Source organism: Callospermophilus lateralis, chromosome 6 (assembly GCF_048772815.1).
Source record: "Callospermophilus lateralis isolate mCalLat2 chromosome 6, mCalLat2.hap1, whole genome shotgun sequence".
NCBI lineage: Eukaryota > Metazoa > Chordata > Mammalia > Rodentia > Sciuridae > Callospermophilus > Callospermophilus lateralis.
In genome coordinates this window covers 138,525,749-138,553,217 of record NC_135310.1, presented here as the reverse complement: position 1 = coordinate 138,553,217, position 27,469 = coordinate 138,525,749, and the positions used below count along the sequence as shown (strand labels likewise).

The window sequence follows — 27,469 nt, the reverse complement described above, 5'->3', positions numbered from 1 at the left end:
AATAATACTTAAAATTATTTTAAAACTATATTCTGTAAGGCTTGCAAATGTATGCTTTGTGAGTAAATATTACTATGTATTACATACTGACCTTTATAGATATTAACAAGGTTCTCTTATTCATAAGCATTAAGTTTTTTTAAAATAAAAAATATACTATTTATTAATTCAAAGGATTTTTCGTGAAAAAATTATGCAAAACTGATTCTATATCTGAAAGACTTCTTTCTCTCATACTGTCTCTTCAAACTTGGAATTCTGTATCACCTAGGTATGGAGATACACGCATCTATCTATTTACATTTATATAAGCCAAGTGTTCTATTGGCCACAGATGTGGATGTTCCATCCTGGTGGAAATACAGATTTATATACCCTCTACATAGGAAAAAAGATCATGTTTCTTATTGTGAACTAATTTATGTAAGGAAATTGACATTCCAAAACTGTTTTGTCTTTGTGGTTAAATTTCTCCAAAATGCTAAATAGTTGAGACTGTGATATCATGTCAATTATGTAAGTTAAGCCATGGGAAAAATATGAAAAGATTTTTAATTATTCTGAAATAGCTCACAGTATATTTGAATTTCTTTTGAAATATATTATTTATGATAATAAAATAGACTCTTGAAAATATTCTGCAGGGGCTGGGGATGTGGCTTAAGCGGTAGCGCGCTCGCCTGGCATGCGTGCGGCCCGGGTTTGATCCTCAGCACCACATACAGACAAAGATGTTGTGTCTGCCAAATAGTAAAAAAATAAATATTAAAATTCTCTCTCTCTCCCTCTTTCTCACTCTCTCTCACTCTTAAAAAAAAAAGAAAATATTCTGCAAATTAAAACATTAAAAACAAATAAAAATATTTTACTGAACCTAATAATAATACTTATGGTTTTGATTGTTTATTACATTAGAAAGTAAAGCCAGGCGCAGTAGTGCATGTCTATAATCCCAGCATCTTGGAGGCTGAGGTAGGAGGATTGCCAATTCAAAGCCAGCCTTGGTATCTTAGTAAGTTTCCAGAACTTAGTGAGACCCTGTCTCAAAATTTAAAAAAAGATAAAAAGGGTTGGGGATATGGCTCAGTTGTTGAGTGTCCTGGATACCGGATAAAGAAAAACCTACCATTTGTCACTTAGATAAATGTCACCAACTTGCTCATTGTGTCTCCATTCTTAGCATATTTTAGCTTAATGAATGTGATTTGGGTGAACTTTATGAAGTTCTCATATTAATAAAGTTTTTCCAAATAAATAAAACAATTTACATGATAATTAAAGGGGAAGTGAAAAAAAGGATATAGCCTATCTTTTAAATGATTAAGTTAAACTTAATTTCCTAACTTTGATGACTGTAGCCATCATGATTAAAGGGTAAATAGGCGTAATATCGAGCATTCTTATTCTTTGAATGTGATTTTTAAGTTTTAAATGTGATTATGGAATTAGTGGCTTGGGTATCTGTGACTGAGATTTCTGCAAGATTTCCCAAGGTCCATGTTCTGGTGAAGAAAGTGCAGGCCTAGAGTGTGCCCAATGAAATTCAGTGTTGCCCCGTGTGGGCAGGCTGTGTTCCCACTCTGAAAATGCTAACTATAAAGAAGGGAGTCGATTTTAAGATTTCCAGTTGTGTAATGAGAATGTTTTTCTTCTGTTGACTTATCTCATTTTCTAAAAAAAAGAAAAAAAAGAAAGCAAGAAAGTCTGGGTAATATACTGACATATATTTCCAGAGTTGACAAAGGAGGTAAAGTTTGGCTAAGTGAACCTACCTCGTAGGTCATTAATTTACGATCAGTGAGCCACATAGTGATTGGTTTCATATCTGAATACCTCTAGCCTGAGTAAGAAGTCACACTCTAAACTGACAGTATATTTATTACATTCTCCCACTCTTTCTTTTTCTCTATCTTTAAGTGTTTAGAATGGGGTATTTGGGATTGGGGATGTAGCTCAGTGGTAGAGGACTTACATGCCTTACATATATGAGGCTCTGGGTTCAATACCCATCACCAACAATCTCAAAATAATAAAATAAAAGAAGAATGGGTAATTTACTGAGCTCTAGGTAAAGTATTCTCTGTTTTCAGTATTTTTTTTCCTTTTCTTTCTCCTGCTATGTGGTCTGACCCCTAACCAACTTTCTCTTCCACTTGTCACATGTAACTGCACTACCTTTTCTGTGATTATGGGGCCTTTAAAGACATCATCACCACTGTCTTCTTCCAGGAGCTCTTCAGCTGCTGAATAGCCTGTGTCTCCAGATTTCCATGAGAGTATAATAAATACTACTTAAAGTCTGGTGCCTGTACTCATTTTGATTTGTATGACATTTTTATATTTTTTCCAAGTTGAGGAGTCAGGGTAGTTTGGTTGTTGTCGTCATCATCATTATCATCATCCTCCTTGGAGTGTCAAAACAGTGAAAAATATATATCTATTAGCTGTTTTTAGGTTCATTTGACATAATGGTTTGAGACTTTTAAGGTACTTTTAGAGATATTTTGATTACCTTGTTGAACTTACAAATTTCATTATGTGTATATAAGACTTCATATGTACTTACATTTTCTAAATATTATACTAAACAGGTATAATAAGCCATTAGATATTATTCTTCCTTTGAAAAGATTTCTAAAGAACAACCAACTCTGCTAAAATTTCCTCAGAATTTTTGAGAGAAAAAGAAATTTAAAGATCATTCGCCCCCCACTTTTTTTTTTCTGTCGGTGAAGAAACTAATGCAGCATGAGCTTGAGTTGTCCAAGGTTAAGAACCCACAGATGTTAGCTGAGACTAAAAATAATATTGAAAATTTGGAGTGATATATACATTGTTCTATGTGAGGAAATCACATATGTTTGAATTTTAGACTTGTAACTGGAATAGCTTAACTGCTGTGAGGTAGGGTGGGTACTTGGACCTTCCAATGAAATGAGTGAAGAAGCTGGTAATTTAACATTTCAGTTGCTCTTGTTTTTTGCAAAAGATATTGATTTGGTTAAAGGAAATATTCTTCTCAGATATTTCAGAGAAATAATAATAAAACGTTAATTTTTAATATTAAAATATAAATGGGATATAAAGTATAAATTTATCATGAATATCAACAACAAGCTGACAATGAGAAGAAATAGAAATAATGGAAATAATGTATTTTTAATAAAATACATTAAAAGTCCTTAGGCAATAAGAAGTTATAAAGTACTTTAAATAGACTCATAATTAGCAGTTTGAGACTACCACAAATGGATGGTGTGCTGCCTCTGTTTAGATATTGAGCCATTTTTAGATGATATAGCACATTCCTCTAAATATGGGCTTCATAAGAAATCATATATATCAGTCTAAATACAGTATTCACCTCACTGAGAGAATCTGACATTTTAAGGTTCATGAACTTGTGGTTTTGAGTTGTAGTCTTGAACTATTTTTTTAGTTGTAGAATGTTTTCTGAAATGTCTAACCATATTTAGTATCATAAATTGATCTTCAGAATTTTTAAAACTAATTTATGTATGAAATTAACTACTTAAGTCAGTAAAATTTTAAGTAATTTTCTCCTTTGTTTTTTTCTAAAGATTATTCTTTATCTACTGCTTTAAGGGCAAGATTTATACTCTTATCTAGTGGTACTCTACTGGGAGTGTGGGAAGGAGACTGGGAAGAAAGTGACTGCTCCCTCTGGGGACATGTGGCAGTTTGTGAAGATGTTCTTGTTGTTATGATTTAAGTGGGTTATACTCCTGGTATCCAGTATATAGAGACAAAGATCACTACTGAACACTCCACACAGCACAGGGTAATCCTTCATAACAGACTGATCCCTCCAGAAAGTCTATAGTGATGAGCCTGAGCAACCCTGCTCTAACGGTTTCACTTCCAAATGTTGTTGTCACAGAATCTAGACAAATGTCATCTGTAAGAAGAGGATCTCGTTTTTCTTTATACATCACTTTTACTTTGCAGTCTTTCATAAAGCTTTACCCAATATTTGCCTCAGTGCAGCAGAAAAGCATTCTAATTTTGGCAGCTTTAAGTGAAGCTGTTTGAGCCGTAGGTCTCAAGAGCAGCTGATCCACTGACCAAGTCAAGATGGGGCTGTGACCCTCCTTTTCCTCCCAAATCAATGAACATGTGTGCCTTTGTTATTATAACAAGAACAGATCTCTCCTTCGAGAGTACGTGTTCTGTGTTTGGTATAAAACAATTATTAAAAGCAGAATCAAGGTTATCTTTCAGTGCATGGAATTAGAGCAGTATTAGTGTAAAAGGTTTGTTATAAATAAGAATTTTCCTTTAAAATTCTCAGAATTCATAGATAGTTTAGTGTTTTAGGGGATGATAGAATGTATGATAGAAATCAAATAACTGGAACTTGTTTTTATTTAATCACAAGGGGCAGAAAGTGCTCCTTTCTTTCCATATAAATAATATATGTGTAAATAAAATAATCTTTTAAAAAAGTATTTATTAGTCTAACTAGAAACTTCAAATCATGTTGCTCTAGAAATATCAAGACGTATCAAAGATAGGAAAACCAAGCCGGATATGGTGGCACATGCCTGTAATCCTAGCTACTCTGGAGACTGAGGTGGGAGGATCACGAGTTCAAAGCCAGCCTCAGCAAAAGCAAGGCACTAAGCAACTCAGTGAGACCCTGTCTCTAAATAAAATACAAATAGAGCTGGGGATATGGTTCAGTGGTTAATTGCTCCTGAGTTCAATCCTCGATATCAAAAAAACAAAAAGAAAACCAATATCAAACAGCTCAATATTTTATTTGCATTTCTATGTATCAAAGGTGCTTTGTGGCTTTTATTTTTTTAGATGAGCGTAAGAGCCTTAGCTTACTGGAAAAAAAAAAATAGCTGTCCATTGTGAAATCAGGGGATGAAGTAATCCTCCTGTTCAACAGAGCATTATAGGTTTAGCACAATACCATTTTGTCTGTTCATAAATGGCTAGATTGTTGGCCACTATCCATGGACCCACCAGGTTCTGGGTGGCCTTTCTGGTTGGGGCACCAAGTGACATCATCTGGTTTACCATTGCATTTGTAGACTATGATACTCCACAGATGACATGTACACTTGGCGATCACAATGCTGTCTGGCCCATGTTATTCTCTGTGGAGAGTTGAGGTATAATTGTTTAAACATGAAAGACTTTTGAAGCAATCCTGGTCTAATGGAGGTGGTTATTACCACTAAACAAAATGAAGTCCCTCCCACCGACTGATGTGAGACTTCAGGGATTGTCAAACTGAATTTAAGGCTTGTTTTTTTTTTTTTTAATGTTTCATAATCTATGCAAGATTTATGTTTGAAACCAAACCAGTGACTGTCTGATCTCCATGACACAACACCCTGCACTATAGTCAGGCAGTGTGCACTGAGAGGTTGACCACTCATCAGCTCTGTGCATTTGGGTAAATTACATCCTCAGACCCTAGTTTCCTTCTCTAACTTGGAGAATACTCTCATACCCACCTCATAGGGGCATTGTGGAGATCACTTGTCTTATGGGTTAATTGTATAGGCAAAAGGGAAACATATATGTGCAAGATTATACTGTGCCTGCCAGATGTAAACATTTATCTGTTTCCTTTTTTCTCCTTTTTTCCTTCTTCTGCCTGTGTTTTCAGCACTATGTCCTAGAGTATTTGTTTCTTTCTACCGCCTGTTCCAAGGTGAAAGACCCTATTGGAGCACACTCTGTTAGTGGGATTCTGGTGGCTACTGGTGAAAGAGTAGGACATGAGAAATGTGGATGTAGCAGGGTCTGCCAACTGGAGATGGTTTGGGACTGAGAAACCAGGAGTATGTCAGTGATGTTTACAGATGAATTAGGGCAGTCACTGAAACATTTATGAATTGCAAAAAGATGAAATATAAGTAGTATTGGAAGATGACTGGAATCACAGGAAAAGCCATTTACAGATGAGATTCTGGCAGGTAAACCAGTTAACATTTTAATTAGGGAAGTCAAAGGAAAAAAAAAAAAAGACGTGAATGAAAGGATTATGGATAGATACAAAAGGCCCTTGAAAGACCCTTGAGAAATTTAATGAAACCCTCAAGTATTTTTGAAAATGATTCTTGTATTTTTATTACTGGTCCTATGAAAATCTTATGTGAAGTACATATGGTTTTGTAAAAAAAAAAAAAAAAATCACAAACCAGAAAAAATTTCACTCTATTTTGACTACACTGATAAGAAACAAGAAGATGCAATTACTATTTACTTAATTATCTTATTTATTTATTTATTTTTATTTTTTGGCAGTGCTGGGAATTGAACAGGGCTTCAAGCATGCTTTAGGCAAGTGCTTTACCATTAGACTATATCCTTGGCCTCATGATTATAATTTAAAATTTAAAAATTATAAGATATATTGCTTTTTACTTTAAAAAAATAACATCTTGTTAAACAAGGTATATTTCTGCCGCCATTTTTTTAAAAGTTTGAGTCTTAGCACTTTTTTATTTCTCTCTCCACTATTTATTATAGAACTTTACCTCCCTCCCTCTACCATTTTGGGGTGCAGGGAATGAAATCCATTTTCTCATTCAGGCTAAAAGCATGTGCTCTACCACTAAGCTACACCCCCAGCCTCTTTCTTTTTAATTCGTTCAGATAAAGATATAGAGTATTCAACAAAATGGATTCAGTTCAAGATCTTCCATTTACTAGGCAAGTGACTTTAGGCAAGTTTCTCAATCTCTCTGAGCCTCAGTTTTCTCATCCGTAAAAGGGCATAATAACAGTCTTTACTTAGAGTTGTTATGAGCATTAAAGGAAATATGTAAGTAAAGTTATCAGCACATTGTAATTATTATCAGCACTACTACTAGTGCCCCACCTAGAGAAATAGATTTAATTTGTGCTGCCTCATAATTTAAAATGTAATAATAATAAATTGAAATAATAAAGAGGAAAATGAATAGTAGATAAACAACTTTTTTTTTCCTGCCTGAGCTAAAGTGTTAAGTTCTCAAAGCTTGTTAATTTGATAATTAAAGGAGACCAGACCTGATAAAGTGATTGACAGGATATTGAACATGAAGCATTAGAAGAAGAATGGTCTGTGCTTCTGTTGTTCATGGGGTGCTTAATTCCAGGTATGGGTATATAGACATTTTTGGTGTGGACAGATTCCAATGATGGATAGAGGGAAAAACTCCCAGAGTGAGAAAAATCTTGTTAAACAAGGTTTATTTCTGCCGCCACTTTTTTTAAAAGTTTCTGCCAGTATGATTAATATTTCTTCTTTTTTTTCCCCTTGAAACAAACTTTATTACATGGATACAGATTTATTTTGTACACATAGATAGGTCATTTAAAATAGTGCTATAAATTTGTTATAAACAGGATTTTAAAAACTTGTTATGATGGAATATTTCAAATATAGATAAGAGTAGAGAGAGTAGTTTAATGAACCCCTGTACTCATCATCTAGTTTCAACAGTTATCAACTCTTTTTTTTAAATTTTGTTTTTTAGTTATACATGAAGTTTTTAACTTTTGATTGATCTTGTTTTATTGGTTCCCCATCCACTCCTTACCTCCTCCTACAACTGCTATAAAGGCATGAATTGGCATGAACATACTTTATATACAAAGATATGAAAAATTGTGCTCTATATGTATAATAAGATTTGTAATGCATTCTACTGTGGTGTATTTAAAAAAATACAATCAATAAAAAAAAGAAAAAAGAGAATGTGCAGACCTTGTATATAGTACTTGGAAATGTTACTGTTTTAAGAAAATGCTTCCCTGAAATTGAGGCACATAGACTCTTCCATTTCTGGGGATGGTTTTAACACATACCTGTTCAGCAAATTCCCAATTCAGTCCTTCTAAAATAACACAGGCCAATTTGTTCTTCACTGCTGTCAGGTTGTGATTCAGTAACTAACCCCAAACCACAGCTAGCTCCGAAGCAGAAGGTTGCCAGAGATACAAAGGCAATTCTTTAAATAAGTATAAAGAACCTTATTAAAAAGAAAACAACAGTAATTAAAATCAGGACTTAGGGATGATCCTCAATTACCACAATGCATTATGATGCTGCCAAAATTTTTCTTCAAAAGGAAGCAGAGTTTTTTTTTTTTTGCTTTTAGACAAGTAAAATTGAAATTATAGACAACCAAATCAAATCAGTATTAAAACCGATGATGTACCAAAAGTATACTTAGCTAACCTTTGTAAAGATGATCTTTCAATATGTAAATTGGTTATGCTTCAATTTAGGTAAACCACCATACTAAGACACAAATTTAAAAACAATAAATCAAGGAATGGTCATTCAATTTATTTTTTTAAAATGCACTATGAATATTTATTCCATCTGTAGCATTTGAAAAGATTATTTCTATTTGTTTCAAGTAATATTTCTTAATAGGAGCTAAAAGCAAGATGTACATGAGGATTGTTAGCCTACGAGAACATGCAGTTAGGGAAGTGAATATACAACCGGATCACAGAGAAGCCCTCCCTGGCAGTGAGAATGGTAGGTTTGCAGCATGGTTTCATCATTGGCATGGGGAAGCCCCCAGTGTTAATACAGGCCAGGCACAGTTACACAGGATTCAGCACAGACCCCACCCAGGTGCCTCATAGGACACTAACAGTTCATTTATACCAAAGGAACAAACTTGAAAGAAGCACTGATAAATTTTATTTGAAGAAGATAAAATGTGTGTTGTTAAAAAATTAGGACTAGCCTTCCCCATGCAGGCAACTATAAGGCTGTGTACCTACAGAGTATGCAATACTAGACATCAAGGAAAATTTAAGGCAGGGAACTGAGCACTTGTCTGGCATGTCCAAGCCCTGGGTTCAGTCCCCAGAAATACACGTACACAAAGGACGGAACTGCAAATATGAAAAAAAGAAGATACTCTATTTTTGGTCCACCATTTAAATGAACTAATATATACCATATATTAGCTAATATACCATATATTTCCCACATGTTACCATATGTGGAAAATGACATATATCTTTCTCTAAGAAATGAGTAGGAGGGGGTGGGAATATAATTCCTTGGTAGAATGCTTGCCTAGCTTGTGTGGCACCCTGTGTTGAAGCTCCAACACAGTAAAAATAAATTGAGTGAATAAAAGCAGTAGAACTTGCTGTTTATTGCTGTTTTAATTAGGGCCAATGATTTTGAAATGTAATTACATTTCTGGTCTGGTTTTGGGATGCAAATTGCATGAGTTCAGTGCTCCCTGTGAAGTGTGCATGGGGAGCTGCATTGCCCAGAGGAGGGCTATTGGCATATTCCTGGAGTGGTTCTGACCCTTCTCATGGAAGGCTTACCTGGTTGGTATCTGCAGTGACTGGGCCCTCTTCCTGCATCCGATGGTTGAATGTGCTCTATAGCCACTTTTCCCAAAGCTGCAGACATCTGCTTGATATTTTTGGCATAATTCTTTTTCCTTGGCAGGATTCAGCCTGCTTCTAAGATGGGAATTCTTAAGTATAAATCCTTCTTGAGGACTTGGGTATGTTCTTGAGTTAATAACTTACAGTTTTTGAAAGTTCCAACTTGTAGGACTGGTAACAATACTAATAATGGTGAAGATATCAGAGCAACCAACATTGATTAAACGCTGACCAGGTGCCAGGCATTCTGTTTTCACTCATTCCTTTTAGTCCTGATGATAAAACTGCGTAGCGGGTGTGGTTATAGCCATTCTACAGGTGAGGAGACAGGAGTTTGGAGAGGTTAGACTGCTTTGTCAAAATAAGTCAGGTATAGGATTTGTACCCAGGTTGGCTTGATATTGAACATGTGTGGCTGTCCATTAAATTATGCCATTCCTATTGTGGCCTGTCTCATCTGTCACACTGCATTTCCCAAAATGAACTTTTTTTTCAGTCCCATTTAGGTTTGCTGAACCCTAAAAAATGCTAGCACATTTTAAACTAATTAACATTAATGGAAAAATGAAGTTATGAAGCACAAGTATAAAAGCAAATTTCCCACCTATATTTTTGTCACAACATTGACATAGTAATTGAACTGGGTCTGTTAACTTTGACAAGCTCTGTTTTATGGTATTACTGTGTTACCATATCAACAGTGAAAGATACTTTCATTTTTCAAAATTCTTTATATTGTTTGTATGTTTATATGATTATTAAATTTGTTGTCCATTTATTTTGTTGATAGTATCTGTTCTTAGCTAATTTGAAGAATATTGGGTTTTACAACTCACAGGTATAAGCTTCATGCAAATCAAAGGACCTCAAGAGCTGTATATGCACACTCTAAAATTTAAGGCAAGTCTCCTGGGGTTGGGGTGTGGTGTGAAATAGTGTATCTCCTTGTGTATTATAGTTTAACCAGGTGATTTTTTTGCTCTTTACCTAATTTCCAGAAAGTGAACCTTATGCTTTACTTCCTGCTATAGAGCAAGCACAGCTTCTTTCTGTGCCCATTTGAGCCTTACAAGGGTGCTCCTTCTGTGTGCTCATCTGTCTGAATAGGCCTCTGCATGAGAACCCCAAAGGGATGGAGAGCCTCGAGGAGGTATAGATGTTATTTAAGGAGAGAGACTAAGTAATGAGGAAGGAAGTCATGGTCTCCCTTTCTTGTGTGTATGTATGTGTGTGTCTCCCACATCAACCATTACGGTAGTGTTTACTAACTTGGATGCAATACTTAGCAGTGAGCCTTTATCTCTAATTATCTTGCCCTTGGAGTCTGACCCTTCTCAAAAACCTGTTTGAAGTCCAAATAAAGTATCAGCAACAGTTATTACAGAGGAGGCAAGGTTACTTGCTTTCCTTGGGTGAATAAATATCATTTGCACTCATTTGTTTTCAGGGTATTGCATATGTTTACTATACTGTGACAGGAGAGAATAACAGAAGCCCTACAAGACAGCCAAGAAACATTATTGTGAAAGGAGACACAGTTGCCTCATTTTTTTAATAGACATTGCCTGTCCTAATTTTCTATCAGATGAAGAATTCGAGTCAAAGGCCTTTTGAAGATTTTCTTACATTGCAGTCTACATGCTGGGATGGCTATCAGCCAATAATGATACTTTAACTTTGAACATGAAACTTATGTGAAGTGGCCCTTCTTTTCTTCTTAAATATCACTAACACTTCTGAGTTGGGAGGAAGCTAAAGAGAAATTTTAATCCAAGAGGTTTAAGTATGTGCATTGTCAAATGCAAGTATGAATACTGTCATTCTTTCAGATAGCTCTGTCTATCCATTCTGAAACAAAGCCAAACATAATATAGAATGATGTGGAATAAGTCATTCTTTTAATGCTGATAAGTCATTCCTACAAAAAGGAGATGATTTCAAAAGATTATATATGTATCCACATTATCCCAATGTGCTTTTCATTCTTATGTATTTTGAATGTATATTTAATGACAGAATTTTGCTTCTCCATTAGATCTTTCCTCTATCCACCTCTTACTATTCAGGTGAATGTAGTGTATTCACAATCATGAAGGCTAAGAGGGAACAGTCTGATGTGTCAGAAGGAAAGCAAATCACCTAGGATAGCTAGATAATTTCTTTATCATTAACTGGCATATATAATATTAATCTCAATGCTTTCTGATGTGCATGTCTTTGGAAAAAAAATACCAGTTTAAGAGTTTAAATCCTTCCCAAGAATCTGGAATTATGGCAAAAGAAATAAAAGAATGTGGCTCATTATGTACTAACTTTATAAATGAAAGATTCTTACTGTTTAAACTGGTAAATAGCTGGGCTTTCCTTCCTCCTTCTTGAGAAAATGTTTAAACTGTAATAGGTACCATGTTAGACCCTATTGGAAGAGACAAAATGTAATGCTTGTCTTTAAAAAACTCACACTTGGGAGTAGGTAAACTAGAACTCACAGTGAAGCAAGGTAAGAGCAGGTAGAGTCTTCAAGCGGGTACTGAAGACATAGGATAGGTCTCAGGGAAACCTTACATGGAGTAGGTATTTGGCAGGTCAGACATCTGAGGAGCAAAATGTGGCACAGATGTTCCCCACCAAGAGAAGGGGATGCTGAAGTGTCTATATACAGTAGGTTATGGCTAGAGAAAAGTGTTACAGGGTATGGAGACAAGGGATACAGCAGACAATAGGTTACAAAGGAATCTTCTGCTCTATTGGCAGCTTATAGGCACTCAAGAAAGTGTTGTGGTTGGATTTGTATTTAGCAACCATAAGATTTTGGACAGATGTTGGGGGAAAGAGACTCAGGATCAGAGGAACATCTGGTAGCAATGGCAGAAACCCAGAAAAGAAAATGATAAGGATTAGACCAGATGGAACAATTCACTGAACTGGGACTTGTGTATCTGTCAGGACTTGGTTTAGAAATGGCAAAAACTCACAGTAGGCTTAAGCAAAATAATTGAATAAAGATAGAGCATAGTATAGAGTTTTCTAAGAATGGGAGTGTCAGGTCTGCCTGATTGTAAGTACAGCTGGAACCAGAAACTCAGAAATCTTCAGGATTCTTTTCTCTGTTGTGTGCATTTTCCTTTCTATCTTGGCTTCATCTTTTCAAACAAGTTTATTTTCTATGAAGTCAGAATTCAGGTCACTGCTTCTTCAGTCTCACCACTGCAGAGGAAAAAAGGGTTTATCTCGCAGTCCCATTTGGGAAAGACCAAAGGAAGTGCTGTGCTGACCTGTCTTAGTTAGTTGCCCATTCCCTCAATCACTCTAACCAGGAGAGTGTAGTTCTTTGGGCCAGCTTGGTTTAGGCTCTTAACTCTTGAATAGATGGGTGCAGTCAGATTAGCAGAGTCAGGCTATTCTCATTGGGACCATACAAAGATAGAAAGAACACAAAAATACTGTTTGGTGCAATCTGTAATTTAGGCAGCCATTTCAGTTGTAGTCTACTGGAGGCTGGAGTTGGGAGTGTTTCAGAAGTAGAGTCAGAGGAACAGTTGACTGGGGAGTGACTAATGAGAGAGGAGTCAAAGGCCTCTGGGTAGGGGGAAGCCATTCACCAAGCTGTGATATCCAGAAAGAAGGGTGAAAGAAGTGAGTGAGAGTTAGAGATTACATCCACTGAGGTGAACAGGAAGGAGGAAAACTGGTAAATTGCAGGCCTGATCATGTAGTGACCAAGCAGCCAGAGCTCAGCTCCAGTTGGAGAGGGTAAATAGGATGTGGCGGTCACCCACAGAACTCAGAGGCAAGAGAAGAAACATACTGGGGAGATGGGGAAGATGGGGATGTGAAGTTTTGCCACAGTGAGAAGTTTGGAGAGCGAATGAATTAAGAGCATTTGTCATAAAATGATCCAAGCAGTGGCTCATAATATGATCATGAAGGGAATAAAAGCTAGAGACCCTGAGTAGGCAAAGTGGGGGCCACCTTGTACTTGAAAAACAGGTGACGCAGGGCAACAGTCATGGTGGAGAGGGACAGAGTAAACTGTGTAGTAGGACAGGGGATTTGTTTTCAATTTGAGGGGGGACTAGAAGCCCCGTGACAGAACATCTGAAGCTACCTGTGTTTGTTCTCTCTCCTACTCCACTGTGCTCAGGGAATGAGCTCTCTTCTCAGAGAGTCCACCACATTCACTAGCTGCTTGTCTTTTGCTGCTGTCTTAAAGATCTGTGTCAGTGGTTTTGACATCTCTCCAGAATGAGTTTCTTCCTCTTCATCACTGGATCTTTCCCTTGCAAAGATGCTTTCTCTCTCATTGTGAAATAAAACTTCCCAGTCTCATCGTGCTCTTCTGCACCTTGCAGCAAAAGTCCTTACAAGTGTCTGTGAGTTTGTCTCTGAGGTCTCTTCATTCTCTCTTGAACCCTACCTCCATGGCCCTCTTGCCCACATTCTGCCTAAACTCTCGACAGGCCCTAGTCACCTTCATGCTGCTCTACCTCATGGTCACTTCTTTATCTGTCTTCAGCTGTGACTGGAAGTCTAGGTGATTCCTCCCTTTTCAGACTTGCAGTCTTCCTACACGCTTTTCCTGTAGTCTCACTGCCTTCTCCTGTTTGGTCTCTTTGCTGCTTCCTCCCTGTCTGACCTCTTAAATGGTGCAGTGTCAGTAGATTTGGTTCATGCCCCATTTCTGTTTTCCTGCTTACTTCCCTCTTTTGGTGGTCTCAGCTAGTCTGTGGACTGGAAATATCATCCATTCACATATGGATGATTCCCAAATGTGTGTTCCCACCTTGCCCTCTTTGGAAGGTCAGGCTCAGAGAGACCCTCTGACTTCAGATGAAGTCTCACTTTCGTCACTAATGTTCATTAGTTCCCCGAAGCTGTAGTTAGTGAATCAAATGAATAGGCATATGCACAGTGTGTCTGTGAGTGAGGTTAGCTCTTCTGTGTAAATATGTTTTGATTGTGTGGCATTTTGACTTCAGGGTTGTTTTGTTTCACTAAGGCAGTGGTATCAACTCAGTTTTGTCTCCCCAGGAAGATGTTGGCAGTGTCTATAGATGGTCTTGGTTGTCATAATTGTGAGAGGGTGCTACTGGCTTCTGGTGGGGGAAAAGCTACGGATACACAGGACAACCCCCCACAAAGGGAATTATCCAGCCCCAAATATCAATAGTGCCAAAGTTGAGAAACTCGGGAACAAGTTCCTCAATTTATGAAATGATTCATGGATTTGAATTGTCTGTCAGAGAAAAATACACTGAACATTTGATGTAAACAGCAAAGGTGTTTGTATGTCTCTCTTTAAGCACATATTTAAAAATAGTTGCCAAAAGGTGGTAGCTATGCCTGACAAATGCACATTGTGAATTGTCCTCTTTCAAGCCTGGGATTCCTTTAAACATGCCTGCTGGATTTGAGTACCTGCAGTTAAATAGTGTTGCTCTTGGCAGGGCTTGGTGAGCAAATGAGGTACGATCTCTCTGATCTCAGCAGTCTGCTCAGTCAGCCATGACCTTCTCAGTGTCTCTCCTTTCTACACCCTGTCTGCATTGAGCCACGGCCCAGGCAGATCTCAGTGGGGTGGCCAGAGATTACCACAGGGGAAAAATGCGGGACCCCATGGCGGAGGTTCATCTGGGGTTCAGGATAAATTGGAATGATTTCTGTTTTGCAATGAATATCATCCAAACTGTCTTTGTACTTTATCTAACTCCAAAAATATCTTTAAATCAAAAGCTTTTAGATGAAGCACTAGACAATGGAATAAAATTTTTATTAGAGAAATTGTGGTTATCTCAAATACTATTTGGATGTTGAGGGATAAGTATTACACACATGTGTGCGTTTGCACATTCACAATCATGTGTATGTGTGCAATATGAACAATAAAAGTCACTACACATTGAGAGTTATATTGCTTCTTAAGGCTTAAATAGGATAATTTTAGGACCATGGGAAAAACACAAAGTGATTTTGTTTAAAGCAACAAGCAGGATAACTTTGGCTGTTTTCCTCCTCTATTTCTACTACATTTGCACAAGATGCCAGTGCTGTATTTTGTCTTAAAAACAAATCTTTATGGGAATAATAAGTTGTGAAAAATATTGTGATTTAATAGCTGATCTAGTTCTTTTAATTTCAGTAAATGTGATACTACTCATTGTCTTAAAACCATTTTCATTGTCTCTGGTTTAATGCTGGTAATTTAAGGTATATGTCTAATGAAGTTTGTTCTTTTCCTTCCATTCTTAGAAGTTATGTAACAGGTATCTTGTATTGTTGGGACTGATGACATTATAGTAGAAAGTTTAAATTAACAGGAACTGTGTATATACATGCACATGCACATGCACTCACGTACACATCTATGTCAGGAATAGAAGAAGAACAAAGCCAGGAAATTAGGAATTTGACTGTGGCTCTGTATCTGAGCCATCTCCTGGTGTGCTGGTGCTGGCGCTGGCAGGGCCTCACAGCCATCTCGGTCATCTGTCTTTGCAGGAAGTGAGGCCCAGTGCAAAGGGTAGAGAACTGCAAAGTCAAGATGATCTTCTGGCTCAGAACTTCACAAGAAAAAAAAGTGTAGTTTGCCTGGAATGTGGAAAAAAATCATTACAAATAGTTGCATTTGAGTCAGAGAAGTGGTGTGATTAAAAAAAAGTGAGATAGATTTTAGGTTTGAAATACATTTTCACATACATATTTACACATACTCAGCATAAAATAAAACAGAACAGGGGCTGGGGTTGTGGCTCAGTGGTAGAGCGCTTGCCTTATACACATTAAGCACTGGCTTCCATCTTCAGTACCACATATAAATAAATAGAGGTATTGTGTACATCTACAACTAAAAAAAATTAATAAAGTAAAATAAAACAGAATGATCAATTTTTTTTTTCTGAAGTGAAGATAAAAAGAAGTATGTGCCAAGTGGTACAGTATTGACATTATATTAGATGCACAGGGCAAATTCAGTTTTTTAAATTTTCTATACCTGTCTTCATCTTCCTGATGATTCGCCTTCTGTTAGCAGGTGGCAAGCTCTGGAGACACCAACATGGTGTCTGATCCCATTTATGTAGCAAGATGCAGCAGCATGCATAGGTCTGTAGGAAATGCCTGACCTCTTTAATCAGAACATAGCAAAAGTTGTAAGAGCAGAAACTCATAACCTGGGTATACTGGAAGGAGATGAGATCCCAGGTGTTAGCATCTCCTGGTTCCATTGAGAAATAAGCACCAACCATTACAGGAGGAAAGGATCATCCTCATAAAAGCCCTCTGATCTCCAGCAAATTAAGATTACTAAACATGAACTCTCACTCAAGGAACAAGGAAACAAACCACCACCATCTGTCAAAATTGGTAGAAATAGAACATAAAGAGTTATCCCCCAAAATAACTTCCAAGTATGAGAATTATCAAATTCACAATGTAAAATTACTAAAACACATTAAATAAAATTATAAATCACAACAATAGGGGAGAGGCAAGAAAATATAAAAATGCCCATGCATATTTGAAAAAGAACCAAAAGAACACAATACAGGTGTGTGTGTGTGTGTGTGTGTGTGTGTGTATGTGTGTGTGTATACACATACATAGAAATAATAATAATAATAGTGATAATAATAAATTAAATGGTTGACTTAAGTATTAGACTCCTGAAGAAAACCTAAATGGATCCAAGAAAATTACCCAGAATGTTGCATAGAAAGGAAAAGAGATGAAAATTATAGCAAAGAAAATTAAGAGATTAGAAGTTAAAATGAGAAAGTATAACTTGCTTTCCCAGAAGAAAAACAGGGATGAAAGAAAATAGAGTGAAGAAGAGGAAATATTTAAAGAGATAATTGTTGTGAAATTTCCCAACCTGGATAAAAGACTCACACATACAGAAAATGTGTCTGGACACATTTGATTGAAACTCCAGCACACCAAAGACAAATGAATATTTTACATTAACAAGAGGAAAAAGATAGATACCTGCAAAATAATTACAGACTAGTAGCAAAAACTGGAAATGAGAATACAGTGGAAGAATACCACCAATGGAAATTGAAAATGGTTTTCAGCTGTCTGGAACTGCACACTGTTTTTGTGCAAAAAAGCCAGACCATTTCTTTACATTAAAGGAATTTTTAAGGAATATATTCTGGGGGTGTAGATCAGTGGTAGAGGGGGTGCCTAGCATATGCAAGGCACTGTGTTCAAACTCTGGCACTGAGAAAAGAAAAAGAAGAATGAATTCTCAGAAGGGAAATTATGCCTGAAGGCAGACGCAAGATAAAATGCTGAGAAAGGAAATTGATAAATACATGAACACACACAGCATTTACAGTGTGAAGCTATGGATGAAATCATAGATTGTCTGAAGATAGACAGCCAGAGAGTTATTCAAATTATCTGAAGGAAACTTGCAGATCTAAAATAGAGGGGGAACTTACTTTATTACCTTTAAGTTAATCTTTTTACAAGTGGAGATTCTATTTGATTATTGTACTCCTGAAAGTTATCTAACTACTCTTAAGATGATATTTTAAGTTGGTTACAGTGGCACATGCCTATTATCCCAGCTACCTGGGAAGTTAAGGCAGGGGGATTGCAAGTTCGAGGCACGCCTGTCTCTAAAAATGGGGGAGTCTGGGGATGTAACTCAGAGATAGAACATTAATGGGTTCAGTCCCCAGTATTGGGGGGAAAATGACATTTTAAGTAATGAAACTATTTCCCATTTATAGTTTATCAAAATTTATTTTATATTTATATTTTATCATAAATATTTATATTTATATTTTGTAAATATTCTAATCCTTGGTCCATGTTTTGGTTGGATGATAGACCCCAAAAGATATGTTCATTTTCTAGTTCCTGGAACCTGTGATAGTGACTTCATGTGATGAAAAATCTCTGGAGATATAACTAAGGTTCTTCAGATAAAGAGATGATTGTGGATTATAAGGTGAACCCTAAATCCAATATCAAGTGTCCTGATGGGAAATAGAAGTGGTAAGGAGCAGGTGTAGAAAGGAGCAGGCCATGTGAAGATGGAGGTAGAGATTGGAATGTGCCCTTAGCACTGAGGAATGTAAGGAGCTGTCAAGTACTAAAAGAGACATAGAGTTTCTCCTAAAGATATCCCTGTAGAAGCATGGCCCTGTAGGACTTCACATATTCATTTCAGAACCATGAGACAACAGGTTTTTGTTGTTTTAAGCCACCTAGTTTGTGGTTGTTTGTATGGCAGCCATAGGAAATTAATACAGTTCTTAAAGGTTAAATTATACTTTTTCTCAAAAAGAACAAATTAAATTGTAAAATGTAGTTCAGTGTCCGCTTACTGTAATGCCAAAGCTAGTTTTTTCTTGGAATTCTGTGTCCTTTGTTTTTCTTCAAGATGGTTTACAGGTGCTCAGGACACAGTTGTGGCTTATCTGACCTTGTATTGAGAAAGGGACAGATGGTATGCACAGGTCCATGTGGGACACTCTGCATGCCTCCTGGTCTCAGTGCAGAGCTATGCCCTTGCCTTGTAGCCATGCAGGTGGGATTGGTCCCAGGTCTGGCTCTTTTGGAGTTTGTTGTTTGTAAAATTCCCAGACTTTTCTTTTCCAAGGTTCCTGGGGTAGTTCAGATTCAGTCCTAGGTGGTCTTCTCCAAACCTCAATTTCCAGGGACCCTCACCTCTCCACCTCTGGCCCAACTCAGGGTCTCTTTAGAGTCCCTCTGCACTGCTTAGCATGTGTGGATGCAGCTATTCTAAGTCTGTCTGGTGGACTCAGACATGAAGTGGGTCCTCTTGAAGATTCCTTCAGTCTATTTGATTATTTTATCCCATATGCCTTGACCCAAAAAAGGTGGGTGATAAGACCAAGGTTCAATTCTTCCAACTTTACTCACACTCTGCTCCACTGGCCTTGATGGGATAGATGGGGAATCTCTCCTTTCAAGGACCACTGCCACATGCTACTAGCCTGTCCATCTTAAACTGGAGGAGGAACTTTGAACAGTGACCATGCTTGGCTTTTTTATGCTGAAATTATTTATAATATTATTTTTCTAATGAAGCCATTCTTTCAAACTAGTTATAGAATCCTATTTTGAATGATGGGGATACATACTGTCTTTTTAAATTTCGAATGTAGCTCTTCTAATCTTTCCCCAACTTTGGATTTACTATGGAGGAGGTCAGATAAAGAGAAATGAAAGGGGGGAGAATAAAAGACTTGCTATTTTAAAAGACTTATCACAATAAATATATCCAGGACAGCAAACATTTATAATAGTGGAAGCACTTTACATTAATGCCATGTTCTGCAGCCTTTGAAATGTGTAGTACTTATTTGGTTCCTAGTGTAGATTTTGATCCCATCTTATAAATCAGACGATAAGAACATAATATACCTGCTTAAGATCATAATAGTGATAGAAGTACAGAATTATGGTTGCAAGTAACTGACACAGTGAGTGTGTTAGCCTTAGTTTTAGCATCCCACCTCAAAGAACTTGGCCTTTGTCTCGGCTTGGACAGGTTGAAGCCTGTTTCTAGTCCTGAGGTAGCCTTCCATTCTTCCTCCTAACCAGATTCCTTGGTGCATGCCCATGTTCTACATGCTGGAGTCCCTTCCCCTGCAGATTTTCCTTTAGTTCTTAGAGGATCAGCTTTGAATTTAAAGAAATGGTAATAATATTTTATCCAACATATACTGCTGTTTGTAAAGTGGCCTTTTTTTTTTTTCTGCATGTTGTATTGACTGAACAGAAGTTCTGTTCTTTTCATTCTATCAGTACTAGTGAAACTTGTGATCCCAATCTTAGAGCTAATGTTTAGACTAAAATCCCTCTTTCATTTATCTAATATTCTGAATAAGTGTTTATATAGGTTATTGAGCTTATGTTGAAAGGGTAACCTGAAATGATTCAAGAAATGTTTACTAGCACTGCCTGTATGTAAGTCTACATGCTTACTTTTGGCAATGACTGTTTATTTAGACCTCAATCTGAGACTCTCAAAATCAAAGAATTATGATATACAGTCACAAAAGAAGTAAGAAATTTGAACTTTTCATCAATACTTAATTGTACATATCATTACCAATTTAATGTGATCATTATAATAATGAGTACTTATAAATTCTGTTAGCTTGATTTTTTTCATTTATATATCAGACATACTTCTTATTATCCTTATTTTATGAACAATGACATGCTGACATTCCTTTCATTTTATAGCAATTTATATCTGTGATACTATTTCATCTGCATTAATGTACCCTAGGTTTTACATGGCAAATATTATTATTATATTAATATTATAAAGCATACCATAGTCTCAGAGCTGTTCAATGGTTTGTGTGAGCTGACACAAACTATTAACTGAAAGAGCTGGCCTTTGTTCAGCTCCGTTGGGTTGGTTTTCTTGATATTCTTCCTAGGTAGGGATTTTAACTTAAGGCTATTAGAAATAAGGTATGTATTTAAAATAAGTACAATGGCTTCATTTTTCACATATGTGATAATTTACAACTACTGGAGCCATCTCACAGAAAGTGGGTACATCCTGCTTTTCTCTGTGGGTCATTGAAAGCAGCACAGGGCTGGAGACAGACTCAGAACATGTGCTGATACTTGTCCTGCCTTTCCGCCTTCATTTGATATTTGGGATGGTTGGGAAAAGTGAACTCTGAGGTCTCAGCACTCATGTTCTGTGACTTAATATAGTTCTTTTCTAAAAACATCGGTCCTGTGTGATAAGTAATAAAAAACGAGAAGAGGAGATTTTTTTTAAAAAAAAATTATTGCTTCATTACAATGATACATATTAGTCGGGTTTGTTGTTAGATATTCATACATGCATACAACATAATTTGGTCAATTTCATTCACCAAGTCTTTCCCCTTTCCCTTCCCTCCTCTGTCTCCCAGGTTCCCATCTTCTACCCTAAGGAGAGTAGATTTTTAAGCCTCATCTAAGAATTAATTGGTGAAACATATGATTGCAAAAATATTATTTAAAATTAATCTAAAACTGAAGTTAAGAAAACTACTTTATTTGCTATAATATTAAAACAAATAAAGTATTAAGGATCAAATTAAACAAAAGAAGTACAGCCAGGTATGGTGGTGAATGCCTGTAATCCCAGCGGCTAGGGAGGCTGAGACATTAGGATCACAAGTTCAAAGCCAGCCCCAGCAAAGGTGAGGCACAAAGAAACTCAGGAGGACCCTGTCTCTAAATAAAATACAATATAGGGCTGGAGATATGGCTCAGTGGTTGAGTGCCCTTGAGTTTTCAATCCCTAATATCTCCCCTCAAAAATAAAGTACAAAATTTTTTCTTTGGACACTATTAAACATTGTTGAGAGACATTTACAAAGTCCTGCGTTCATGGACTGGATGGCATAAGATTTTTAGAATGGAAACACTCTCGAAAATATTGATTTACTAAAATCCCTATCAAAATCTCCGTTGGCATTTTGGCAGAAATCAAAAGGCTGATCCTAAGATTTATTTGGAAATTCATTGAGTGAAAATAGCCAAGATAATCTTTAAAAAGTTGAAATTTGGGAGCCTGGGGATATAGCTCAGTTGGTAGAGTGCATGCCTTGCCCGCACAAGGCCATGGGTTCAATCCCCAGCACCAAAATAAATAAATAAGTAAGTAAGTAAGTAAGTAAGTAAGTTGGAAAATTCATACTTTCTGATTTTAAAATTTACCAGAAAACTACAATAGTAACGACTCTGAATAAGGATGAACATAGAGATTAATGAACTAGAGTTGAAATAATCATTCACATTTATGACTGATTCTTCACAAAAGTGCCAAGAAAATTCTGTGATGAAAAGGTAACCTTTTCAACACATAGTCCCAGGTCAGCTGGATTTCTACATGCAAATGTATAAGCTGGACCCTTTCATCACAGTGTACAAAAATTAACTAAAAATGGATCAAAGACCCAGATGTAAGAACAAAAAGCTGTACAATTTTTAAAAGAAAATACAGGAGTAAATCCGCATGACCTTAGATTAGACAAAACTGTGAGTATGACACCAAGAACACATGTAACAAAACCAAAATAGGCCAACTGGGCTTTATCAAAATTAAAACTCTTTTTGTGTTTTGAAGGGCATTGTTAAGAAAGTGAAAAGACAACTGCAGAATGAGAGAAAATATTGGGGAATTATGTTTGATAAGAGACTTGGATCTGGCGTATGTAAAAACTCTTAAAAGACTTAAGACAACCCTGTTTAGAAAAAAAAGTAGGCAAATGATCTGAGTAGACATTTCCCCAAAGAAAATGTACAAATGTCCAGTAAGCATATGAAAAGATAGTTGCTTGATGTCATTAGTGATCAGAGAAATGTGAATCAAAACCACATGAAATACCACTAAGTACCCACTAGGGTGGTTGTGATAGAAAAGACCTTAACATGCTGGAGAGGAATTAGAGAAATCACTACCCTATTGCTCTGCTGGTGGGAATATGAAGTGCTCCATCTACTTTGGAATATAGTTTACAGTTGCTTAGTAGGTTAAATAGAGACTCGCTATGTGACCTAGTAATTCCACCCCTATATACCTCAAAGAAATTAAAATGTGTCCATACAAGTACTTGTATTCAAATGTTCATAGAAGCATTTTTCATCAGTGGAAAGATGAAAACAACCAGGTCTTCGGCTGATATGTGGGTAAGTAAAATGCATTTTTCCATATAAGAGGATATTATTTTGCTATAAAAAAAGGAATTTAACATGGAGCATGGCATCTGGTAGAAACCTGAAGAATGAGATTCATGGACAACAGAAGGTGAAAGCAAAGTCTAGGAATTTATTGAAGCAAAGCAAAATAACCCCCTTGGGGGGGGGGGTACCAAGAGGGTTCCTAGTGGGCCAGTCCTGTTTAGGAGTTTATGAATGTCTGCTAGGGATAACATTTTATACTCATTGGTTATGATAAGAGGAAGTCATGCTCTAGCCTAATTCTGGGTAAGATACCCAGTGTCCACAAGATATCCATGTGGTCCCATGTCCAATCAAGATGTTGATCACAGGTTTTTCCCTTGTTTGGGAAGGCTGTGGGCTCCATAGCATGCATGCCTTTTTTAGGTAAGATATTCACAAACTCCTTAGCAACAGTTTGTGGTTTGTGTTCTGCTGATCATGGAAGGCCTCTCCAGGTGCCCATTTCCCTGACCCTGCCTGGCCTTTTCTCTACCTCCTGATCTCAGAATGATGTACTAATTGAAGTTATAACATGGATGAACCCTGAAAAACTCCACACAAAGTGAAAGATTCTAGTCCCAGAAGACCAGGTGTTATATAATTCCATTTTTATGAAGTATCCCAATAGACAAATCTATAAATAGGTCAGCCTGAGTTTATTGGTCCATCTTCTCCTCTGTGCTGCCTGATAGCAGGGTCTGCCTTTTCTCTTTCAAATGCTCAGCTTGTGCCATGTAGTACTCAGGTAATGCTGGCTGAAAGAATAAATTAATAAAACAAGATCAAATGTTTCTATTAGACTCCTAAGCATTGCTTTCCTGCTAACTAGAAAAATCTGAACTGTTTATGCTGGTCTAATAATGTGGGATCACTGGTTTACCTGGCATACTTTAGATTGATAGTTCAGTCCTGACATTAAAGTAAAAACAGACATCAAAATATGTAAATTCAATTATAAAGTTAATTTTTAAAAGTTAATGGAAAGTTTACTAATTAGTAATATACTTAAAGGAATTGTAGCCAATAAATATATCCTTTTTTAACCCACTTTGGGTATTGAGGATTGAACCCAGGGGCACTAATCTACATCCCCAATCTACATCACTAATCTACATCACCTCCACCCACTTCCTTTTTGGAAAAAAGTTTCACTAAGTTGCTTAGTGCCTTGCAAGTTGCTAAGGCTGGCTTTGAACTTGTGATCCCAAAATATATCTTCATTTCGAAAGACTTTTTCCTGAAGGGCCTCTGTATGTTTTACAAACTTTTCTATGGAAAGTTTAAACTCCAATTTTTTAATGTGCCTTGTGAGTTGAATATTTGAATTCCCACAGCAGTACAATTGGTTTCTTTAATGATATTTGTATAAATATATATATCAAGTTGGTGGAATGAGTTTAGTATGTGTTTGAACCTGTGATAGTCCACATTCTTGCCAAAATTTAGAAAACCTACTTAGAAATATTCCCCTTATTCCTATGCCAGTTTTAATAGAAGCCAAAACCTTTCATCATATTTGCTTCCCTTCTTCATTCGTAGAAGAACAAAGGTAAAGCTATTGATATGTGATAAGATATGATATCAATGTGTCTGAACCATATGAAGTCATAGTAGCTCACATGTGTATTACTATCTTGAGAATCTGGCATGAAATGGTGTTCTCTGGTAATGTTACCTAAATACAGAGGTGCAGATAAAATTGCCTTACTGGAGCCTTTTAATTTTATCCTTCTTCGTAATTTCTTAAAAGGAGATAAAAGCCAGGCATGGAGGTGTGTCTGTAGTTCCTGCTACTCAGGAGTTTGAGGCAGGAGACCAGCCTGGGGAATAAAATAAGACCCTATCTCTTAAGAGAAAAAAGTGAGAAAAAGAATAAAACAAACTAAAAGTAAATAGAGATTTTCATTAAAAAAACAGAGAACATTAAAATAATTTGTTTTTTTCTTCAGTTTATACTACCTTCATCCAATCATTTAAAAACATTTCTACAAAACTCAGGAGGCCATTTCTGTAGATAACATTTACATGAAGTTGGAAAATGGCATTGCACTAAGTATGGTGTAGAGAAACTTTTGACTTGGAATCATGTCATTCTTGATATTTGTGTGGCTGTGCAGGTTTCTGAATAAGAGCCATCACCACTTATTTTGTTAAGAGAAAGGCAGCCCAAATAAATTTTCTTTTTGGTTTCCTTTCACTAGTTATACTCTGTGAACTAAGTTACTTTTCCCCCTCTTCCCATGGGCCCCAAAATAGCCTTATTAATAGGAATATATGATATTTGTGTTCTTAAAAAAAAAATCAGGGTGGTCTTAGTTGTCTGTCTTCCATTCTGGCATTTCCCTTTATATAACCCTTTAGAATTTTTTGTTTAAAAACTGGCATTCCAATAGCTTTTCTTTGGCCTAATGCCTGGCTTGCATATTGAAGCAGCAAATTAGGAATGTTAAGACGTCCCCTAAAGAAAAAATGTTTGTTATGAAAGTAGAGCTGATGTGACACTTAGAATTAGACCTTCTTAACTTGTCTAAATGACAGTTAGTGATCTTTTTTCTTTTTCTTTTCTTTTATTATTTTAAGTGGGGTGGGGGTTGGGGGTGGGGGATTGAAAGAAATGCCCAGAGGCTGATGCTGTGTTTGGTTCACTAAACTGTTACATGTCAAATGTACTTCACTGATAATACATCTTTTGTCTCTTTTTAGGAGCTAATTTTGTTACTCGAAAAATTAGCCGGTCAGTAGCTAAGATTTACCTTGGACAACTGGAATGTTTCAGTTTGGGAAATCTGGATGCCAAACGAGATTGGGGCCACGCCAAGGACTATGTAGAGGTAGGAACTGACTCATTACATTCTTACAAAGACCCATATGGGTTGATGTTTTAAAGGCATGTGGTGAAAAAGCATGAGCTCTAGGTGGTGGCATACAGACTTTTGCTAATGCAGTTATGTTTAAACTCATATTTTCAATTGAAGGCTTGTTAGTTCAGGAGTACTTACACTGAATGCTATTTGAATGAGGAAATCTTTCAAATTTCTTATTTTAATTAGTTAAAACAAAGGAGCTGGTATACTTTGGATGATGGATGGTTAGACAGATGGGAAAAAAATGTTACAGTGTTGGTTTTTCTTCTTTCTAAAGCTTTGATCCCTACCCACATTGTTTCACCTTCTGTCTTTCCTATCCAATACACACAAAATCTACCCTGAAAGAATTTTTTGGATATAAAGTATTTGTTCTCATATTTTTAAGAAATAATAACCAATCTCAATTTTTATAATCTAAGATCTTTAGATCTACATTATTCTTTGAAATCCCTGTGAGAGTAATTGTCTTATGGAACTTTGTTTTCTGCTGCCGAGGAGTCTGGCTGTATCTCTGCACACCTCTTGTTACCACCAGTGATCCTTGTCCATCAAATAGAGATGCTCAATGATACTACTGCTGAATAATAGATATACTTACAGGGAAATTCTTCAGGTCCACTCTTGGGATTCCTACACAAGTTACATTTGGGTTTTGGTTACCAGGGTTATATGCATGAGTAGTATGATTTTTCTGTTCTATAAACAAATGGTTGCCTTTTCCTTTGCCCTACTTAATATTCTTTGAAATCTCCAGACATGTGGCCAGACATGAATGAGCAGGATAGCAACATTGTCCTTTTCCTAGAGTCATCTGTCATCATCATTCAGGTGCTCACAGATCTCCTATGCTCCTGTACCTCTCTGTCTTATAGGATTTCTGAGAAACTAGGTATGGCATCCTTGTGCATTGATGTGATTCAAAAAGAAACTTGAACATTCATAAAAGAAAGAAAATAAGTAACTCATTTGCTAACAGATTCGCTTCACCTGTCTTTTTATTTTTTTAAAACAACTAAAAATAAGTATGTTCTTGAATATCCAATACTAATTTTTATTATGGATGGAAAAATTAGCTCTGATTTAAATTTCAGATAGTGCAACATTTTGATCCTTTAAATATGAACTTCTATTATTACAAAGAATCATTTTACAGCAGTACTTCTTAGATATATTTTAAGAGAACTGTATAAAAAAAATGTATAGGTCCACACTGTTAAAAATTATGAAGGTGGGAGAATGGAGATAAGGGTAAAAGAAGATGACATTATTCTTGTCTAACTTGAATGGCCTTTCCTACTAAAAAACACAAGGGAAATTTTGTAAAAATAAATATTTTCTTGGTGATATATTGATGTGTAGCATCCTAGCAATCTGCATATACTTAGAAATACAGGGAAAGTATATGAAAACACTTTTCCTGATTTAGGGATCAAATATATTAAATTCTATTCTATTTTATTTGCACTTGGGCAAAAAAAAAAAAA

The 27,469-nt window shown here is 36.4% G+C and overlaps 1 protein-coding gene across 1 annotated transcript in view; it reads left to right on the top strand.

Moving 5' to 3' along the window:
- Gmds (GDP-mannose 4,6-dehydratase) overlaps positions 1 to 27,469 on the top strand; it is a 642,352-nt gene that overhangs the window by 300,592 nt on the left and 314,291 nt on the right. Inside the window, exon 7 of the mRNA XM_076857845.1 lies at positions 25,822 to 25,949. Coding sequence (XP_076713960.1) covers positions 25,822 to 25,949 — 128 coding nt within the window. The remainder of the gene's footprint in view (positions 1 to 25,821; positions 25,950 to 27,469) is intronic.